The sequence below is a fragment of the Drosophila melanogaster genome, chromosome 3R (assembly GCF_000001215.4).
Source record: "Drosophila melanogaster chromosome 3R".
Classification (NCBI taxonomy): Eukaryota; Metazoa; Arthropoda; class Insecta; order Diptera; family Drosophilidae; genus Drosophila; species Drosophila melanogaster.
In genome coordinates this window covers 17,718,996-17,734,655 of record NT_033777.3, presented here as the reverse complement: position 1 = coordinate 17,734,655, position 15,660 = coordinate 17,718,996, and the positions used below count along the sequence as shown (strand labels likewise).

General features: G+C 43.3%; 4 protein-coding genes across 6 annotated transcripts, besides 1 other annotated feature; 1 reads left to right on the top strand and 3 right to left on the bottom strand.

Annotated features, from left to right (window-relative positions):
- Positions 1-274: 274 nt before the first annotated feature.
- CG14321 (uncharacterized protein) lies at positions 275-1,058 on the bottom strand. Its single transcript, NM_142393.3, has 2 exons — positions 863-1,058; positions 275-780 (listed from the first exon to the last, which is right to left on the bottom strand). The coding sequence occupies exons 1-2, from the start codon at positions 1,016-1,018 to the stop codon at positions 571-573; spliced, it is 366 nt and encodes a 121-aa protein (NP_650650.1). The 5' UTR covers positions 1,019-1,058; the 3' UTR covers positions 275-570.
- Positions 1,059-1,317: 259 nt separating this feature from the next.
- Positions 1,318-1,340: a mobile genetic element.
- Positions 1,341-1,448: 108 nt separating this feature from the next.
- Lgr1 (Leucine-rich repeat-containing G protein-coupled receptor 1) lies at positions 1,449-8,879 on the bottom strand. Of its 2 annotated transcripts, none has more exons than NM_169777.2 (17): positions 8,674-8,879; positions 5,950-6,402; positions 5,288-5,442; positions 5,125-5,199; positions 4,967-5,044; positions 4,415-4,489; positions 4,288-4,353; positions 4,156-4,224; positions 4,026-4,100; positions 3,841-3,958; positions 3,420-3,781; positions 3,204-3,356; positions 2,917-3,062; positions 2,617-2,845; positions 2,353-2,548; positions 2,086-2,282; positions 1,449-2,017 (listed from the first exon to the last, which is right to left on the bottom strand). In NM_169777.2, the coding sequence occupies exons 2-17, from the start codon at positions 6,271-6,273 to the stop codon at positions 1,840-1,842; spliced, it is 2,496 nt and encodes an 831-aa protein (NP_732265.1). In that variant the 5' UTR covers positions 6,274-6,402; positions 8,674-8,879; the 3' UTR covers positions 1,449-1,839. The 2 variants fall into 2 exon arrangements, with proteins under 2 accessions (NP_732265.1, NP_524393.2); NM_079669.3 differs by having other exon boundaries at positions 5,950-6,332.
- A 713-nt stretch (positions 8,880-9,592) lies between these two features.
- On the top strand, positions 9,593-10,246 carry Atg8b (Autophagy-related 8b). 2 transcript variants are annotated; one of them, NM_001316551.1, is made up of 1 exon: positions 9,593-10,246. In NM_001316551.1, exon 1 carries the CDS (start codon positions 9,746-9,748, stop codon positions 10,106-10,108), a length of 363 nt encoding a protein of 120 aa, NP_001303480.1. In that variant the 5' UTR covers positions 9,593-9,745; the 3' UTR covers positions 10,109-10,246. The 2 variants fall into 2 exon arrangements, with proteins under 2 accessions (NP_001303480.1, NP_650649.1); NM_142392.3 differs by having other exon boundaries at positions 9,612-10,220.
- Positions 10,247-11,700: 1,454 nt separating this feature from the next.
- Pxt (Peroxinectin-like) lies at positions 11,701-15,202 on the bottom strand. The gene is made up of 8 exons (NM_142391.5): positions 14,920-15,202; positions 13,838-14,625; positions 13,279-13,705; positions 12,823-13,150; positions 12,587-12,761; positions 12,366-12,524; positions 11,992-12,311; positions 11,701-11,936 (listed from the first exon to the last, which is right to left on the bottom strand). Exons 1-8 carry the CDS (start codon positions 15,083-15,085, stop codon positions 11,870-11,872), a joined length of 2,430 nt encoding a protein of 809 aa, NP_650648.3. The 5' UTR covers positions 15,086-15,202; the 3' UTR covers positions 11,701-11,869.
- Positions 15,203-15,660: the final 458 nt, after the last annotated feature.

Below are 15,660 nucleotides of genomic sequence, written 5' to 3'. Positions count from 1 at the left end.
CTGGGAAAGTTTCATGGGAAACGGATGAACGGACAGGCATACAGATGGACATTGATATAACTACTCAACTGTTGACACTGATTAAAAATGTTTTTATATGTTAAATACTTCTCCCTTATGCATTGCAGACTCTATACTGAATAAATATTGGATATGTATAGCATTTCCCAATAAAGTGAATCATCTTCCCAGTTTTATAGCAATAAGATCCTGCATATCAAACCGGAAACAGTCACACTCTTTGCCGCAATAAAATGTTAATCTTATATTTTTTATATTAGTGAAAAAGTTTATTTCTAAATTTGGCCTTAAGTCAAGGGGCAGTCAACCGATCGCAGATGCGATGTAAGAGTTCATTTCATTGCACAGATGATGCCGCCGAAGCCTCTCACATCCAAATGGGCATTTGGTAGAAAGAGGCTCCTGTGTGTTATCTTCGCAGTCAACAGCCAATAGCTCCATCAACTGCAAGTGCTCGAAACGGATCGGCATTGGGTCCATTTAGTAGGCGATGCCAGTGAGCTCCAGCCACTTGAAGATGAAGCACTCCTTGAACAACTGCGGTCGCTGCTACATGCGTTGGATAACGCATCCCTTAAAGGAGTTCAGCCTGGCGTCGATTTCGCCCTCCTCCAGCTCGTTGAAGGCATAGATGTCCTGGTAGCACGATGGCGAAATGCACTGTCGGATGCAGTTGATCTTGGCCACGCCCACCGGACTAAGGCCAATGCACTGGGCGTGCTGGTCACAGGTCACCTCCAGTTCGTGGTAAGTGATTTCCTATTTTATTTTTCACCATTTGTTGGGCAAAAAATGGGTAAGTGGTCATGAAAAAAAAATCAATAGGCTTGCGATAACTCACATTTTTGCTGGTCTCCTTGTAAGCATATTCGGGAAAATTAAACGTCGCCGCCTTCGGAAACAGCTTGCCATTCATTCCATGGATCTCCTTGTAGCCATTGACGGAATTAAGCAGAGTTATTGAGCAGACAACGAGGAAAATCGCAGGACGCGTCATTTTCCTTACCCTTCGATTGCTTCGTCCTTTTCAAAGCCAGCTGTTCGCCAGGGCTGACGACTGCACGACTGTCGTGGCATTTTGCACACCTAGATGGCGCCACTAGAAGCCATGTAAAATATGTGTACGATACACGAAGTATAAATACACGATCTGCTATTAATAATCGCTTGTATAATTAAAGACCTGTGTATGGAACAACAGGTCGGCGGGACAGATTAGCAGGACATGTCGGTGGGATAATCCAGCGAGATAGGTCGGGACACAGTTTCGGAGCTCTGCGTTTTGGACTGCGGAGCCACTAGCTGAGTAACGGGTATCTCGATTATAGCGTTTCTTGCTTTAAATTATGTTGCTAGCAATAAAAAATTGAATTTTAATGAAAGGGAAACGGAAACTACAAATTTACATCAATATACACAATTTTAATGCGTTTTTAAATTGTTTTTTTTTTTTTCAATGTTTTTCATATATTTCAACAGAACATTTGAACATTTAGAGTTTTAAATGTGTACATCTAAACATTTAATACCATTCAATGGGAAACCACTTAGTTGTTATCCGGGGACAAGCTCCTTCCTTCAAGCAATATTTCTCTTAGCTAAAATATACTTAGGAGTTAACACTTAATTATGACAAGATAACGTAATTAAACTTATGGCTGTTAAATATCATTAATCGTGGGATGCTAGCAATACTGCAACAGATAGCAAATCATGAAGAGAGCGTTAACTAATAGTACACGTATGTATGTATTACATATATGTATCATATATCACAACGGGGTGGGAAGAGGTGAGTTCACAATACCCGGGTTCGGTTTAAACATAATCCTCGCTGTTCTTCAGCATTTTCTGCGTCTCAGCGCCCATCACAGTCTGCATTTTGCACGTGAGTGAGCTGTGCCTCTGAATGGAGCCGTGGATTGTAAATCTGGTGGTGGCTTGGCCGGAAAGGCTATCCTTGTACTTCAGAGCGCTCTGCTGGCACAGGCCCAATCTGGAAAGAATGCAAAGTTGGTATGAATTTTGATCTGCTTTACCACGATGGCCGTCTTATCGTCTTACTTGGACAACAAGGTGAACAGATCCTGGCGATACTGGGACGTCAATATGGCATACAGATAGGGATCCGCGCAGGAATTCAAGGGATAGAAGAAGACTAGCAATATCTTCGACTTGGTAACATTAATCAGTGGGTATCCGGCCAACGCGGTGAGTCCAAAGAAAGCAATAGGCGACCAGCACGCAAAGTTTGTAAAGACCTACAGGAAGTTAGTAGTAGTAGTAGAAGAAGTTTACATCCTTACAGTTGCAGTTTGGAAGTCTACTCACCAAAAGGGCCATCTTCTTGGCAACGCTCAACTCGCCCGGGCTATTCTGGTGGGCCTGCCGTGTCTCGCGACCCAAGGACAAATAGATCTGGGCATAGCAGACGGCTATGATGGAGAAGGCCACTCCGTTGGAGCCCAGAATGGCAATCAGGTAAATGGTGTCGTACACATCGCGATTTTCCATCGGAAGGCAAATGCTGCAATGAACGAGGGCCGAGCATTTGAACCACAAAGCTCGGGCAGAATGACATATTTACTTGCTCACCTCGTCGACGAATAATTACTTATGCCAAACAGGGGCAGCGAGGACATAAGCATCGAGTAAATCCAGCCGCCCAGCATGATGAGCGCTGCAGGACGCAACTTGATGCGATGGTTCAGGTACATGGCCTGCGTGATTGCCAGCCAGCGCTCGATGGTAATCACGGTCAGCGTGAACACCGACAAATGACTGGCGAACACGGTGAGAAAGCCGGCTACTTTGCAGCCAAGCCCTGCGGGAAAATGGAGAAGACATTGTAAGCTAAATCCATGCCGGCACCACAAAATCAGCTGCACCACCCACCGTACTGCCAATCGTAGGCGAAATTGAAATACTCCCCCATGGAATGCGCATCGATGCAGGCCACCAGCAGCAGATAGAGGCCCAAGCACAGGTCGGCGAAGGCCAGGTGGCACATCAGAAATCGCGGCACCGGCGTCGACTCCGGCCTGGAAAGGTAAGAGATTATAGGCACTTTAACAAACTAGTTTAAAGCAGTAAAAAGCATTCGTCGTAGGGTGAACCCTTGAAATTGTTAGACCCTCAGTTTCTCTGAGTGCCTTTGGCCAAATGGGAATGTAACGACTTACCTAATCGATAGTATTACTGTCAGCACAGCCACGTTGCCCACGACGGCCAGAGCCACCACAATCCAGACGGAAATACGCAGCCATTGATAGCCCATTACATCCTCGCAAGGATTTAGATCATTGGGCATGGGATAGCATTCAATATTGGGTTTTCTGCAGGGAATAATATCTCCTATTAGTACCGGACGTTGCTAAATGAAGAGAATATTAATTCACCTGAAAGTAAAATTGCCGCAAAGTTCGGCCGAGGAGTCATCACCCGGATTCAGGATGATCTTTTCGTGAAAAGTGCCCTTGTTCATGGTGTCATCGGCCATGTAATCGAAGGAAGCGAAAGTGATGGGGGTTATATCTGTTGCTGAGTCGTCGGTGCCACCGAAAGAACCAAAATCTTCTGGCATATTGAAGGGGTTATCCAAGGTTGATCTCTCCTTTCGCGTTCCGGAGTCACTTTTGCACTGCTTCCGCCATTTCTCAATCTCCAGCATCCGCTGGGCGTGTCGCTGAGGATCGTGCCGAGATGGAAACTGGAAGGCGCAGCAGTGGAAGGAGTGGGTGAGATAGGCCCTCTGCAGATTCTATAAAAAAAACGCAACTTTGGGCTTAAATTATTTGGTAGAAAGTGACTTTTACTCACCCGGAAGTTGTAGATGGATGGTATGGTCTTTAAAGTGTGGGTGTTCTGAATGTACAACGCTTCGATGTTCTGAAGTCCGGCAGAAGGAAGGCCAACTAACGAGGTGCTGGAGAGATCGCTATGGAGATACAAATACAAAGGGTTAAATCTTGCGAATGCAATAAAGATACAATTTCCAAGCTTACAGTTCAGTTATGTCTATGATGCCATCGAATGCGTTGGGATGCATCATTTGCAGTTTTTTGTTTTCCTTCAGCGATCTAAAAAGCCACATGATTAATAACTATTTACTATTTGAAATTGGGTTAAACTTGCAGTTTGGCTATCTTGGAGCCGAAGAAAGCGGAGTCATCAACGTAGCTTATTTCATTGTTTGTCAAAATTCTGCAAAGATTAGAGCTCTTCAGAGATTACTTGAATGTGTGGCAATAAACCATTTATACGTACAATTGGGCAGTCTTTACTTTTATAGATTTACTGTCTATCCGAGTGATTTGATTGTTATCGAGATCTCTGCGGAAAAAATAGGGTACATATTAGTACCACAAAGGGTAAGCTGGGTTTTGCTACTCACATCATTTGCAGAATATTATGAGGTGGCAGGTGGCCCAAGTCAGGAACTCTGGTCAGGCCACTATTTATGATTCGTCTGTGGGAGTAAAGTGACACTATTGTTAGACTGTGTTAACTTCATGAGCACACCCACATCCTTCCCGCAGCAGGATTAATTAAAATATTGTGTAATAAAGTTTAAAGTAAATAGTTCTACATTTGTATTTTGCCGTTAGCGCAGAGCAATTAAATCGAATATTTATTTCTGCATGATGGACAAATAAATTTTTCTACCATGTTCATTAAATTGCATTTTTTTTTTTAGCCAGAATGCTTTTGAGGAATGCTCGACATAGCAGACAATTTAGGCAACATATTGAAGTAGGAATGCGCACAAATCCGCGTAGATGGGCATTGAGTGCTATTTTTACCGATGACACAACATATTCCCCATCTTCTGGCCGAAAAAAAAAACCACACAGCTGTGTGTGCTTATTAACTTGGCCGCCACCCTACGAAGGCCCCATGATGAATGCCCCACAGATGGGGCATCTAGAGCTAGATTTGGACTCACATAATGTCCACGGTGTCCGAAATGCCAAGGAATACGTCCTTCGAGAGGAAAGTCAGCTTGGGTGCGTTGGTGATGTAGCTGAAAGGATAATAAAGGGTAATAAGTGAGTCAGTCAGTCGGTCGGTCGCTTGAAGCCGCCACTTAAAATCAAGCCTTACATTGTTCGCAATAGGGTTAAATTAGCAAAAGCGCCATCCTGTATCAGTTCCAGCTGCAGGCAGTCGGTGAAGGCCCTGCCAAGCCAAAGGACGATTAGTAAACGCATGGAATGAGGATATGGATATGTCGGTGGATATGTCTATCCATCGCAATATAACTCACACATCCAGCAACGTGGATCCGTAGACCTTCAGCCCCGTGTGGCGTAGGCGTGGCAGCCCCGCCGATGCGATAGTTAGACGCTGTATGGGCAGCGTCAGGGTTTGCGGTACGCGATTCAGTCCATCGCCCTCGCAGCGGCACTCCACCTCCTCCGCCTGCGGAAATAGTGGAATATGTTTTTATCCAGGTGCGTGGGAGTCGTGCAGTTGGGAAAGTAATAAATAATATAGCCAGCAGTGTTAACCTCATATTTCAACCTAGTTTCCTAGTATAATTCTAAAAATAAATGCGCAGGCCTTTCACTTACAACGACCTGCTATCGATGGCGACCCTTTGACATTCTGTGATCTTGAACTTTGGCTGTTAGTAGTTATTAATAAAGTTAGTGGGTAACTTCATTTTAGTCAAAATCACAACTAAAACTCAATGAACGTCGGTGGAAAATGCCATGTTGGCTGTTTGACTACTTCAATTAACTGACATTCGGAACTTAAAGGCTTAAAGTTGCTGTGGACACTCAACTAAAACAGGAGCCAACGGATCTGCCTTCTAGTTTCACTGTTTACCCAACCTTCAAGTTCTGCAGTTGACTTTGGAGGCCGCTGGCATAGCTGGTAAACATATAGAATTAAGTAGAAAGTGTGCGTCTATCAGTCACTTACTTGATTACTTGCATTCCAGCAACAACACTTCCAGGCGGACCGTGGCATCGTCGCGGTCAGGGGCGTGTCCGTCGATTGAGCCAGCGATACGGCCGTGAGATTGGGGTAGACATCGAATCCGTGGTGGATGTCGTGACAGTTGTTGGCACTCAGCGCCCCCCCGACGGCACTAGTGGCGTATACGAAATGCCGGCCACTCAGCGACGTTAGCAGCAGATGGTGGAGAAGCAGGCGGCACTGGAACTCGAATGACAGACACTTCAGGCCCTTCCTCGGACGGTAAGTGGTACCCATCCGCTGGGACAGACTCGGGTGCTTTTCCATGGCTCTCACTGTCTTTTCCGTCCAGCGATCCTAGGTACATAATGTTCGGCTCATTTCCTCTGCAAATATCCGTAGCCGTAAACACTTCTAATTAGTTTTGGATGCGCGTCTGCATCTTGTAGCCGTAGCCTGTGCGGAACGAAATGGGAACGACCAGGAGCCGTTTCAGTGAGTGTCTAATGAAGCCATCAAGCTGATGATAAAGTTAAATAGCATCGAGCAAACAATTCACTGCCATCCCTGCTGATCCGCAGATATTTGGCATGTCGCGAATTGGACGGTCACGTTGTGAGGCGCGGACGCGTGTTTGATTGATTTTCAAAACCGTACAAAAGCCAGCGACAAATCGAATAAATTGAAATCAGTTGCGAACAGCAGCCAGCAAATTTCTTGGGCAAGCAATTACAGTGAAGCCCATGGGCAAGGAAATATGGTCGAGAGGACACTGACTTACTTGGCTAAAAGGGGCTGGCAAACAGAAGTTGAGCAAATATCGAATGGAGTTCGTTAATTAACATATGCTATATGCAGGCATAAAGCTCATATTTAATCCATGGTATTATTTTTAGACACCAGTATGCGTAAATATTTCGGGTCACGTTTTTTTGGGGGCCTATAAAATTTCATTTCTCTGTTTTATTGCTTAATTTTAGTTCTCGCCCGCTAATTGAAACATTCAGTTTTGTGTAATTAGTGCTGCCATAAACCCAGATTGGCTGGGAGCTCAGTTTTCGGTGGATATATCCCCATATAGCCCATATCCCAGAACCACAACTATTTCTGTTTGAATTCTGGCCGCTTATCAGAAACCTCAAAGAATGCCGACAGCTGTGCGCCATGTTTCAACCATGTTTCTTAATTAGCCAATATTTGTTCTGGCATGTGCTCCAGCTAGCTTTATGGCGTCGATCTTTCGCCCGGAATGCACAATCTGGCTATAACTCTGGCCCTCCGTTAAAGGTAGAATTCCGAGTTAATTAGCACCTACGGCTGGGCGACCTCCGGCGGAATGCGAAAGTTACCGTGAACCTCTGCCGGAATTCAATGGCAATCGTTGGCCATGAAGCAGATAATAGGCAACCGATTTTCCAATGGCAGTTGGACACAAAAAAAAAATCATCACGAAAATCCAAATATGTGACGCACATTGCTTAGAAAATGATAGAAAAAAAATCATTTGAATATACAAAATCTATCATTGGGCCATCGGACAAAGCCAAGAAAATGAGTTAAATCAATTATTTACACAATATTTCGCTTGATTGGCAGCTCTGGCTGATTATTTGTATTTCGAATCAACACCGAATAGTTAGCAGCCGTTCAATTGGATTAAATCCACTCTGACGACTCTTGCATTCCATTTAACTAATTCCCCTTTGAATGGCGGACACCAAGTTGGAGTAATTAAACCAGGCGGACACGATTAAGTGGGAGGAACGCCAAAGATTCTGGTCCAGTGAACGCAATGCTCTCATATTTGGACCCTAAAAAAAAACGGTTATGGTGTCGTTTTTAACGAATTATTGTTAATTGCCGCATTAACAACATGGTAAAACAAGTCAGTTTGAGTTTATTAGGCGCAAGTCGCAATATTGTTCATATAAATCAAATTAGAATGTTCTAGTTCAGTGGCCAGAAAAGCTTCAATTTTTACCTACCTACCTAATTGCTCTGTTATTTCTTATGCACTTTTCACGAGAAAAGGAGAAAACAGATACGCATTTGTTTTATAAATCAAATTAGCTTTTGCCAGTTGGCTGACCGCAAAAACTCGTGTGTGTGTGTCTCCAAGCCAACAAAGTGCATTTTAATTTGTTTTAAAATTGTATTTTGTGCGTTTAGAAAGCGCATGGCCGTTTCTATCTATCCAGTCAAAGAAATCTCTCTGATTTTTGAAGTCTATTAGCATGGACTTATTAGCAGGTATGCGGTAACCACATCACAAAATCCGTACGTTTCTATCGAATCTCAGATCATCTCACAAACGAATGGGCTCTGGACTGCACATTTCTAGGTGAGCTAAAGCAACACCATTAGGGCGATTACTTTTGCGGATTGTGGAATACAATTGGTGATTTGTTTCGCACCCGTGAGTTTAATTAGCAATTGCCGCACACAATCAGTACACAGGCACACATAGATTAGTTGCCCGTGTTTATGGCTAATCGCCACTAAAATCAAGAATCAATTTTGGGCAAAATGAAAATTGATAACTTTATGGCCTGGTTTTTCAGCAAACACACACAACACATCAAAGGAGAGATCGTGGGACTAACAATTTTTTCGACCATCACATGAGCGTATAAACTCTGAATTATAATGGATTTTCCGAAAGATTATTTCACACACACGCCTTTTTCTAACGAATCGAAAGGGTCCGTTCTTGGACATGTTGCTCACCGGAAGCGTAAATATCCCAGGTATTTTGCAGTTGTCTTCGTCCGAACTGAAGTGCACCTGTTGCAAGGGATTACGCCCAGGCCACAACCGGAAACCAGCGATGCACGAACTGCTCCAAGTAGTAGTACTGTGAAGTAGAACGACAAACTGAACTGCCGAGGCACCGAACGCGAACAACCGAGCAGCTCCAGCAGCTATGGCGGAATGAGAGCTCCAGCGCTGTCCGAGCGACGAGCAGCCAGCGACGACGGAGCCCAACAACACATCTGCTCCAGCTTTGCGTGTGTTGCGTGCATTGTTGCCGTTGCGGTCGGTACAGGTAAAAGCTTTCGCAGTTGTACGCCCCCAGCACATACACTTGTTGAGCTCCCTTGTGGTCAGCGCCTTGGGAGCCTTGATTGTAACGTCTTTGGGCCAATTGTCGCCTTGGGGCGGCCTGCAAAAAAAGGTTCATAGAGCGGTGCCAACTGCAGGGATTTATATAGTTTTTGTCGTATTACAAAATATTTAATTAAATCAATGAAAATATATAAAATAAATGCGCCAGTGAAGTATGGAATGGAAAGTTTCTAGCCCGAGGAGTCCTGCACAGCACATTCGTAGTGCGATTCCAAGGACACAATTACAATTAACAGTTTAAACGGTAATGGGATACTTCAAATTAATTAATTGGAGCGATGCATGAAAACGATACAAGAAATATGTGTGTAAGCACCATGAAAGCCCCTAGGGAAATTTGGCACTCATATATAAGTAGTTCTTCTTTAATTTAGAATTTCCAACAAATTTCGTATGTTCCTGATTGGTTAAAGGTATAGATATACTTTTCCATGAATAGGAATGAATACTAAACCTGATTACAATCACATTTTCCCTCTCCCATTTCCCATTCAAATCCGAGAAGAGCAGGCACTTTTCTATCTGCCAAAGCTATCTGTGCAGTAAAGGTGATAAATCATACATAGTTCCCAGCAACTCAGGCCGGCAGCTACATAAGACCTTCGTACCAAATCCAAAACGAAAACCCATTTTTCGCTCCGTTTCGATTCGAACCGTATTCCAGTCCGCCCAGATGGATATGAACTACCAGTACAAGAAGGACCACTCGTTCGACAAGCGCCGCAACGAAGGCGACAAGATCCGGCGCAAGTATCCGGACCGTGTGCCCGTCATCGTGGAAAAGGCGCCGAAGACGCGTTACGCGGAGCTGGACAAGAAGAAGTACCTGGTGCCGGCGGACCTGACAGTGGGCCAGTTCTACTTTCTCATCCGCAAGCGTATCAATCTGCGTCCCGACGACGCCCTCTTCTTCTTCGTAAACAATGTGATCCCACCGACATCGGCCACCATGGGTGCACTGTACCAGGAGCACTTCGACAAGGACTACTTCCTCTACATTTCCTATACCGATGAGAACGTCTATGGACGGCAGTAGACGCGGGCTTGACTCGCGTAATCGTTTTGGCGGTCGGTTGAGTTTCAATTGTCATTTTTTGCCATTGGCACTACTCGCTCAATAAAGAATGACTGCTCCTAGCCAGCTAACCAGAAGCAGACAACGTCGTCATCACATGGCACATGCTGGGCTAAACAATAATTATCGCAGTATGTGCTTCCCCCGCGTTGGAAGTGGGTGCATAGCATCCGCTAATCCCTTGCCCCTGGTCTTGCCGCAAAAAGTTAATTGAAGCGCTCGAAAAAACATTTAGTGGACTCACTGCTTCGGCTTAATTATAATTCACATATTCGATAGCCGTATGGTTTGCTTAAGTTCACTAATTGATGAAAATATGAGACATAAAACCAGTTTAAATCGGGCAAAAGTGTGCTCCAAAGGCGTGCAATAAGATTCAACAAGTTGGTTTATGTGTCGCATGAAGCCAAGTCCAATGTGGTGAGACAAACTTGTTGACACCGTGTCCATGGATTAGCGAAGGAAATTTTTATATCATAATTTCGAATTGATTTTATTTCTGTTTTATTCCGTCAGACACCCACCCACAACTTCCAAACCCTTTGATATACAGCTTTTGTTTATCAAACTAATCTACATGGGCTGTATTCTTCGAAAACTTCCAGATGGTTATATGGAAAAAGTAAATATAAATATATGGGTTCACAAATAAATTCGATCTCCCTCGCGTTTAAAAATTGGAAAGTTCAATAATCAAATTGATTATATTTCAAATGAAGAAGTTGTTCATTTGACAGAGATTACAAACTGCGTATATTAGATTAGTTCACATGACTTACGTGAAGATTGTAAAAATAGAAGCTCAAATAATGAATATCTAAGGTTAAACAAGACTTCACAGATACATGTCGACACACAATTCACTGTGAAATGGAGCGGAATTGATATAGACGTTTAATAATATTCTGTTATACATTTTAATTTAGCTTGAAATTTGCATATCATGTTATTTACGAATGCGAACAGCTACTAATTGACTAGATAATCCAAAGCGATTCCATGCCAGAAACAAACATATCACTGTGGACGACAGTCCACGTAGTGACGAACCACTATATACTATATATCTCCTGTTATTGTACGATCATAACGAGTGCTATGGGCTGAAAAGAAACTCAAATACTAATGGTATTGCTTACCAAGACTTTTTATATGACACAGAAGAAGCTTGCAAATTTGTGATAATACACATGAAAGGAAAAAATAAAAAATAACACCCACAATAAACATCAAAAAACGCCCGAAATTTTCAAATTGAAAACCGTTATTTTAAAATACCAAAATATTTTTTTCTATTCAAATCAATGGCCAAGAAAAATGTCTTCTTTTTCATTTGCTAGCGGATATTTCGAAAACACATTTCCATAAAATGATAAAACGTTTAAATGATAAAATTTAATGAGATGCCGAAAATAAATGACATCTTCTGGGTTATTTGGTATTTGTATTTGTCACCCAATCAACAATGTAACACCACAAAAGGACAAAAGGGCCTCAAGAGGAGCGGAGAGAGAGTTGCAGCTCAAAACATTCATTGGAACAAAGAAATTTACGCTTAATTAGCAATGAAAATCAGCTTAATTGATCGCAGTTTTATTTTGGTTTCTGTGTTAAGCCGCAGTTACATAAAACGGGGATATACAATTCGGCAGCACATTCGCATATATAAATACAGTTTAAAATATCCATAAATAAATTAAAAGTGGATGCAAAAAAAGTGCCTCAAGCACGCCATGCCTCCAAGTTAACAGAAGGCAGGTTGGGATCATCACAGCCAATCATTTGGTTGCTATAAAGAAATAAGTTAAAGGAACTGCACAGCTTAAGTTGCACACTCCACTTACCCGGGATGATCAGCACGTACGAATGCAGCCAATGGCACAGCTTGGAGCGTAAGGCGATCGGAGTTGTCACACAGGAGTCGGGCCAACGTTACCTTGCGAATTTCCTGCAGCTGCAGAGGGTTGAATGCGCCAGGATTGATACCATTGTCGTACTCATAGTAGTAGCGATCGCCCTGCTTGAAGCGTGCAAACTGATCGGCTATGATCTCAGCAAAGGTCACTCCCACTACACCACCCTCGACTGCCTTCTCCAGAAGGCCACCCACCCAGAGGTCAATGTCATCGGGTGTACGGTAAACGCGCGACAGCTTCTGGGCAATCTATTACATAAGAATTAGTTGACTACAGTCGAGAGCTATTGCCCAAGTACTCACTTCAATTGGGAACTGCTCAAAGCTATGCAGTTTGGGTGCACCCATCAATTCCAAGTAATCGTTGTAGCTACGCAGACCCTGGTCGCGTCCTCGCTGAATGTTAATGGCAGCTAGATCCAGGCCAAACGGATTGTCCCCGCGAAACAGAAAGCGACTGAGCTGCTCAAGGTTGAAGCGATTAGCAAACCACGTGAATTTAGTTAATTAAGGTTAATCCCTACTCCCTGGCTGATTGAGCTGTCCACCTGCTGCATGGGTTGGCTGTATAGAGTGCGCAGCATGTCGTCGTAAAACTCGCGCTTGCGCATCCGTGAAGGATTGAACATCACATCTGGTATATTGACCACTTCATCGATGCGACCATGTTCCTGGCGGATTTGGAACTTACCATCAACACTTAAATCGGACATATAAATTAAAATTATATTTTCGTTTGCAGTAATCAAATATTTCTTACCTGGAATGGCCCATGCGATAGGCAGCGCCCGAGAATTCGTTTGTGATAGCTGGATTCACATTAACATTGTAGTCATGGGAATAGCCCTGGTGAAGCGGCACCAAACGGAAGCGCTTCATCTGTTGTGGTCCTATTATAATGGGCAAGAACTCGTTGTAGGTGATATGCTGCATCTCGGCAATGACGATGCGTCGAGCTTCCTGGAAAAGCGTTTCATCGCTGGCTGACGGATTTAGTTCGTGTAGTGCACCGGCTACACGGTTGTGCTCTCGGGCAAGCAGAATTTGAAGGGTGATCAGGGATATGATCTGGTTTGTTCGGCCATCTCCTAAATGTAGAAGGAAAAAGAACCGCATCAGCAATAATGGAAGTAAGAGCAGTGAATAACACCTAATCGTGTTAAATATGTTATTAAAGAATTAATAATAAGAAACACATTGCTTAATAGTGATTTACCCGAATGGAAACAGGACTTTCCGGCTTCCTCACTGGGACATGCCTTCTTGTCGTTTGTCAAGGGCAGCAGATCACGACCAAAATCATTCATCATTCGCAATCGGCCCCCGCGGAAGGCTCTTAAACTACGAGATGCTTCATCACTCGATCCATAGACCGGCGAGGCGTCCACAAAGTGTGTCACCTTGGTCAGCTGTTTGCCGTAACTGAGTTGGCAGTCGGGACTAGGCACCAAAGACAATCTAACAAAGTTCAAACAACGCACTCCAAAAGCTGAAAAGAACTCATCATCCGGCTCAACGTGGATCGGCATGCAGGCAAAATGGCTTTGCTGAGGACTGAGAGCTACTTTTCCTTCGGGGGAACAGCATTGCACCAGGCTGCCATCCTCGAGCCGGATTGAAGAAGTTTGTGAAATGTCATGAGCCTGGAAAATGAATATATTAACTTTATTTATTAACCAAAGAACTAGTTTATTGGCCCCCCACCCATATGTATAGATCCATGTGATTTCTTTATTAAGCTTTCACTAATAGGTGGCTTTTACTTGATTACTTACCAAGACTTGTCCAAACTGCATCACCATAAGATTGTACTTAGGATGAGGACGATCAACGTCCGAGAGCAGAGTTCGTGAGATTTTACGGGCGCCCAACAGCGGAGTGCCGTCAGAAGAGTGAGCACGCGGTGTCCAGATACCATCTTCATAGGCGGGGGGCAGCATGCGCTCCATCGGTTGACCAGCAGCACCCCACAGAGATCTCTGTGGTTCTGGATTATTGCAAGTGCCGTCCATGCTGCGATAAACAGACCGAATATTGCCGCAAACTGGGGGCGGTTGGCAATGGTGTGCCAGCGGAGTCTCAGTGAACTTGATGGGCACATTGTTGGTGATGAAATCTTCTACGGGCACCTGCTCCTTCTTCCCAAACAACTGGGTGGTCATCACTTGTTCAATGGCACTGTTCGATATGGCGAAGTTGTGAAGGTCATCCTTGGCCGTCGAGTGGAAAACCAGGCCATGGGCAAAATCGGGAAAGCCACGGCGCACCGGAATCTGCGCAACTCCATGCATCAAGTGCTCGAAATTGCGACGCGCCTCATCCAAAACTGCGGGTGACAGAATGGTGGGAAATCCGGATCGACGCTCCTTGGGAGAGGTCTCCGGCTTGGGAGCAGTGTGATTCTGTCCAGTCTCGCAGCAGTAGCCGAATTTTCCAGCCGGGAGATCGCAAATTTGGGGCTTTTCATGGCTTTCCATGCGAACGTGGGCGGGACACTGGATTTGGGGCACGCATCTTATACCATCGCTGCAGGGAAGGCATTTTTTCAGCAGACCACTGGTAGCTACACAGAAAGACCAAATTTGTACAATTTACGAAATAAAAATAACCATAAAAATATAATTTTAAAATTGAAGAAACAATTATACTTTTATATTATATTGTATTTAATTTTACAAAAATTTGATTTTGTTAATTATGTAAATATGAAAGTTTTTTATGCAGTTGTTTTCAGTGTAGAGCGATTAACCGTAACTTATATTCACAGAGAGCGGACAAGAACACTTTCACCCTTTACGCCATTTTGAAATTGCCGAGATATTCAATTTATATCACTAAACGTACATATGTAACCAACCTTTTTCGGGTTTCTTAGAAGATTCAGTGGAAGTGGCCAGAGGTGCAGGAGTCTGCAAATCAGGAACTTCATCAAAACGATTTTGGCGCACAGAAAATGCTGCCGCCTGCAACTCGCTCAGTTGCGTCACAATAAGTAGCAACAAAATAAATAAAATGCGACTCATTATGCGTTTAATGAAACATTTGTTGGCTTATACTTAAAAAAGAATCGACAAGCTCAACCTAATCGTGTTAAATTGAACTTAAAATGCCGCCATTTTGCACTCGATACCAGGAATGCTCGATATCACAGCAAGTCGAAAGCAGTGTACTGTAATTCTCGTACGTGTGCTGTTAATGTCAGTAACATTTTACTGTTAAGCGCAACTTCTCTTATTAGCAAATTGTGCAAGCAGTTCAAAAAATAAAAATGTTCAATATAGAATTTCATTAATATTATAAAAAAATAAACAAATATTTTTTTAGTTGATATCCTTGGCAAAAAATATTTTTAAAACCTATGAGTAAAAATCCGGAAGCCAGTAAATCGAAAACCTAGTGTTCTACCAAAATAAATTTAATAAATTTTAACAATGTTTGTGACAATGATCAATGCATAGGGCGACTATTGATATTTAGAGTTTCACAAAAATTAAAATGTATTGCATCAATTAAAATTAATAAAAGAATTTGTTTTTGTGGATTAATTACGTTGATGTTGTTTACGTCTATTTTAAAATTGCTTATGCCGGTAGTTTTG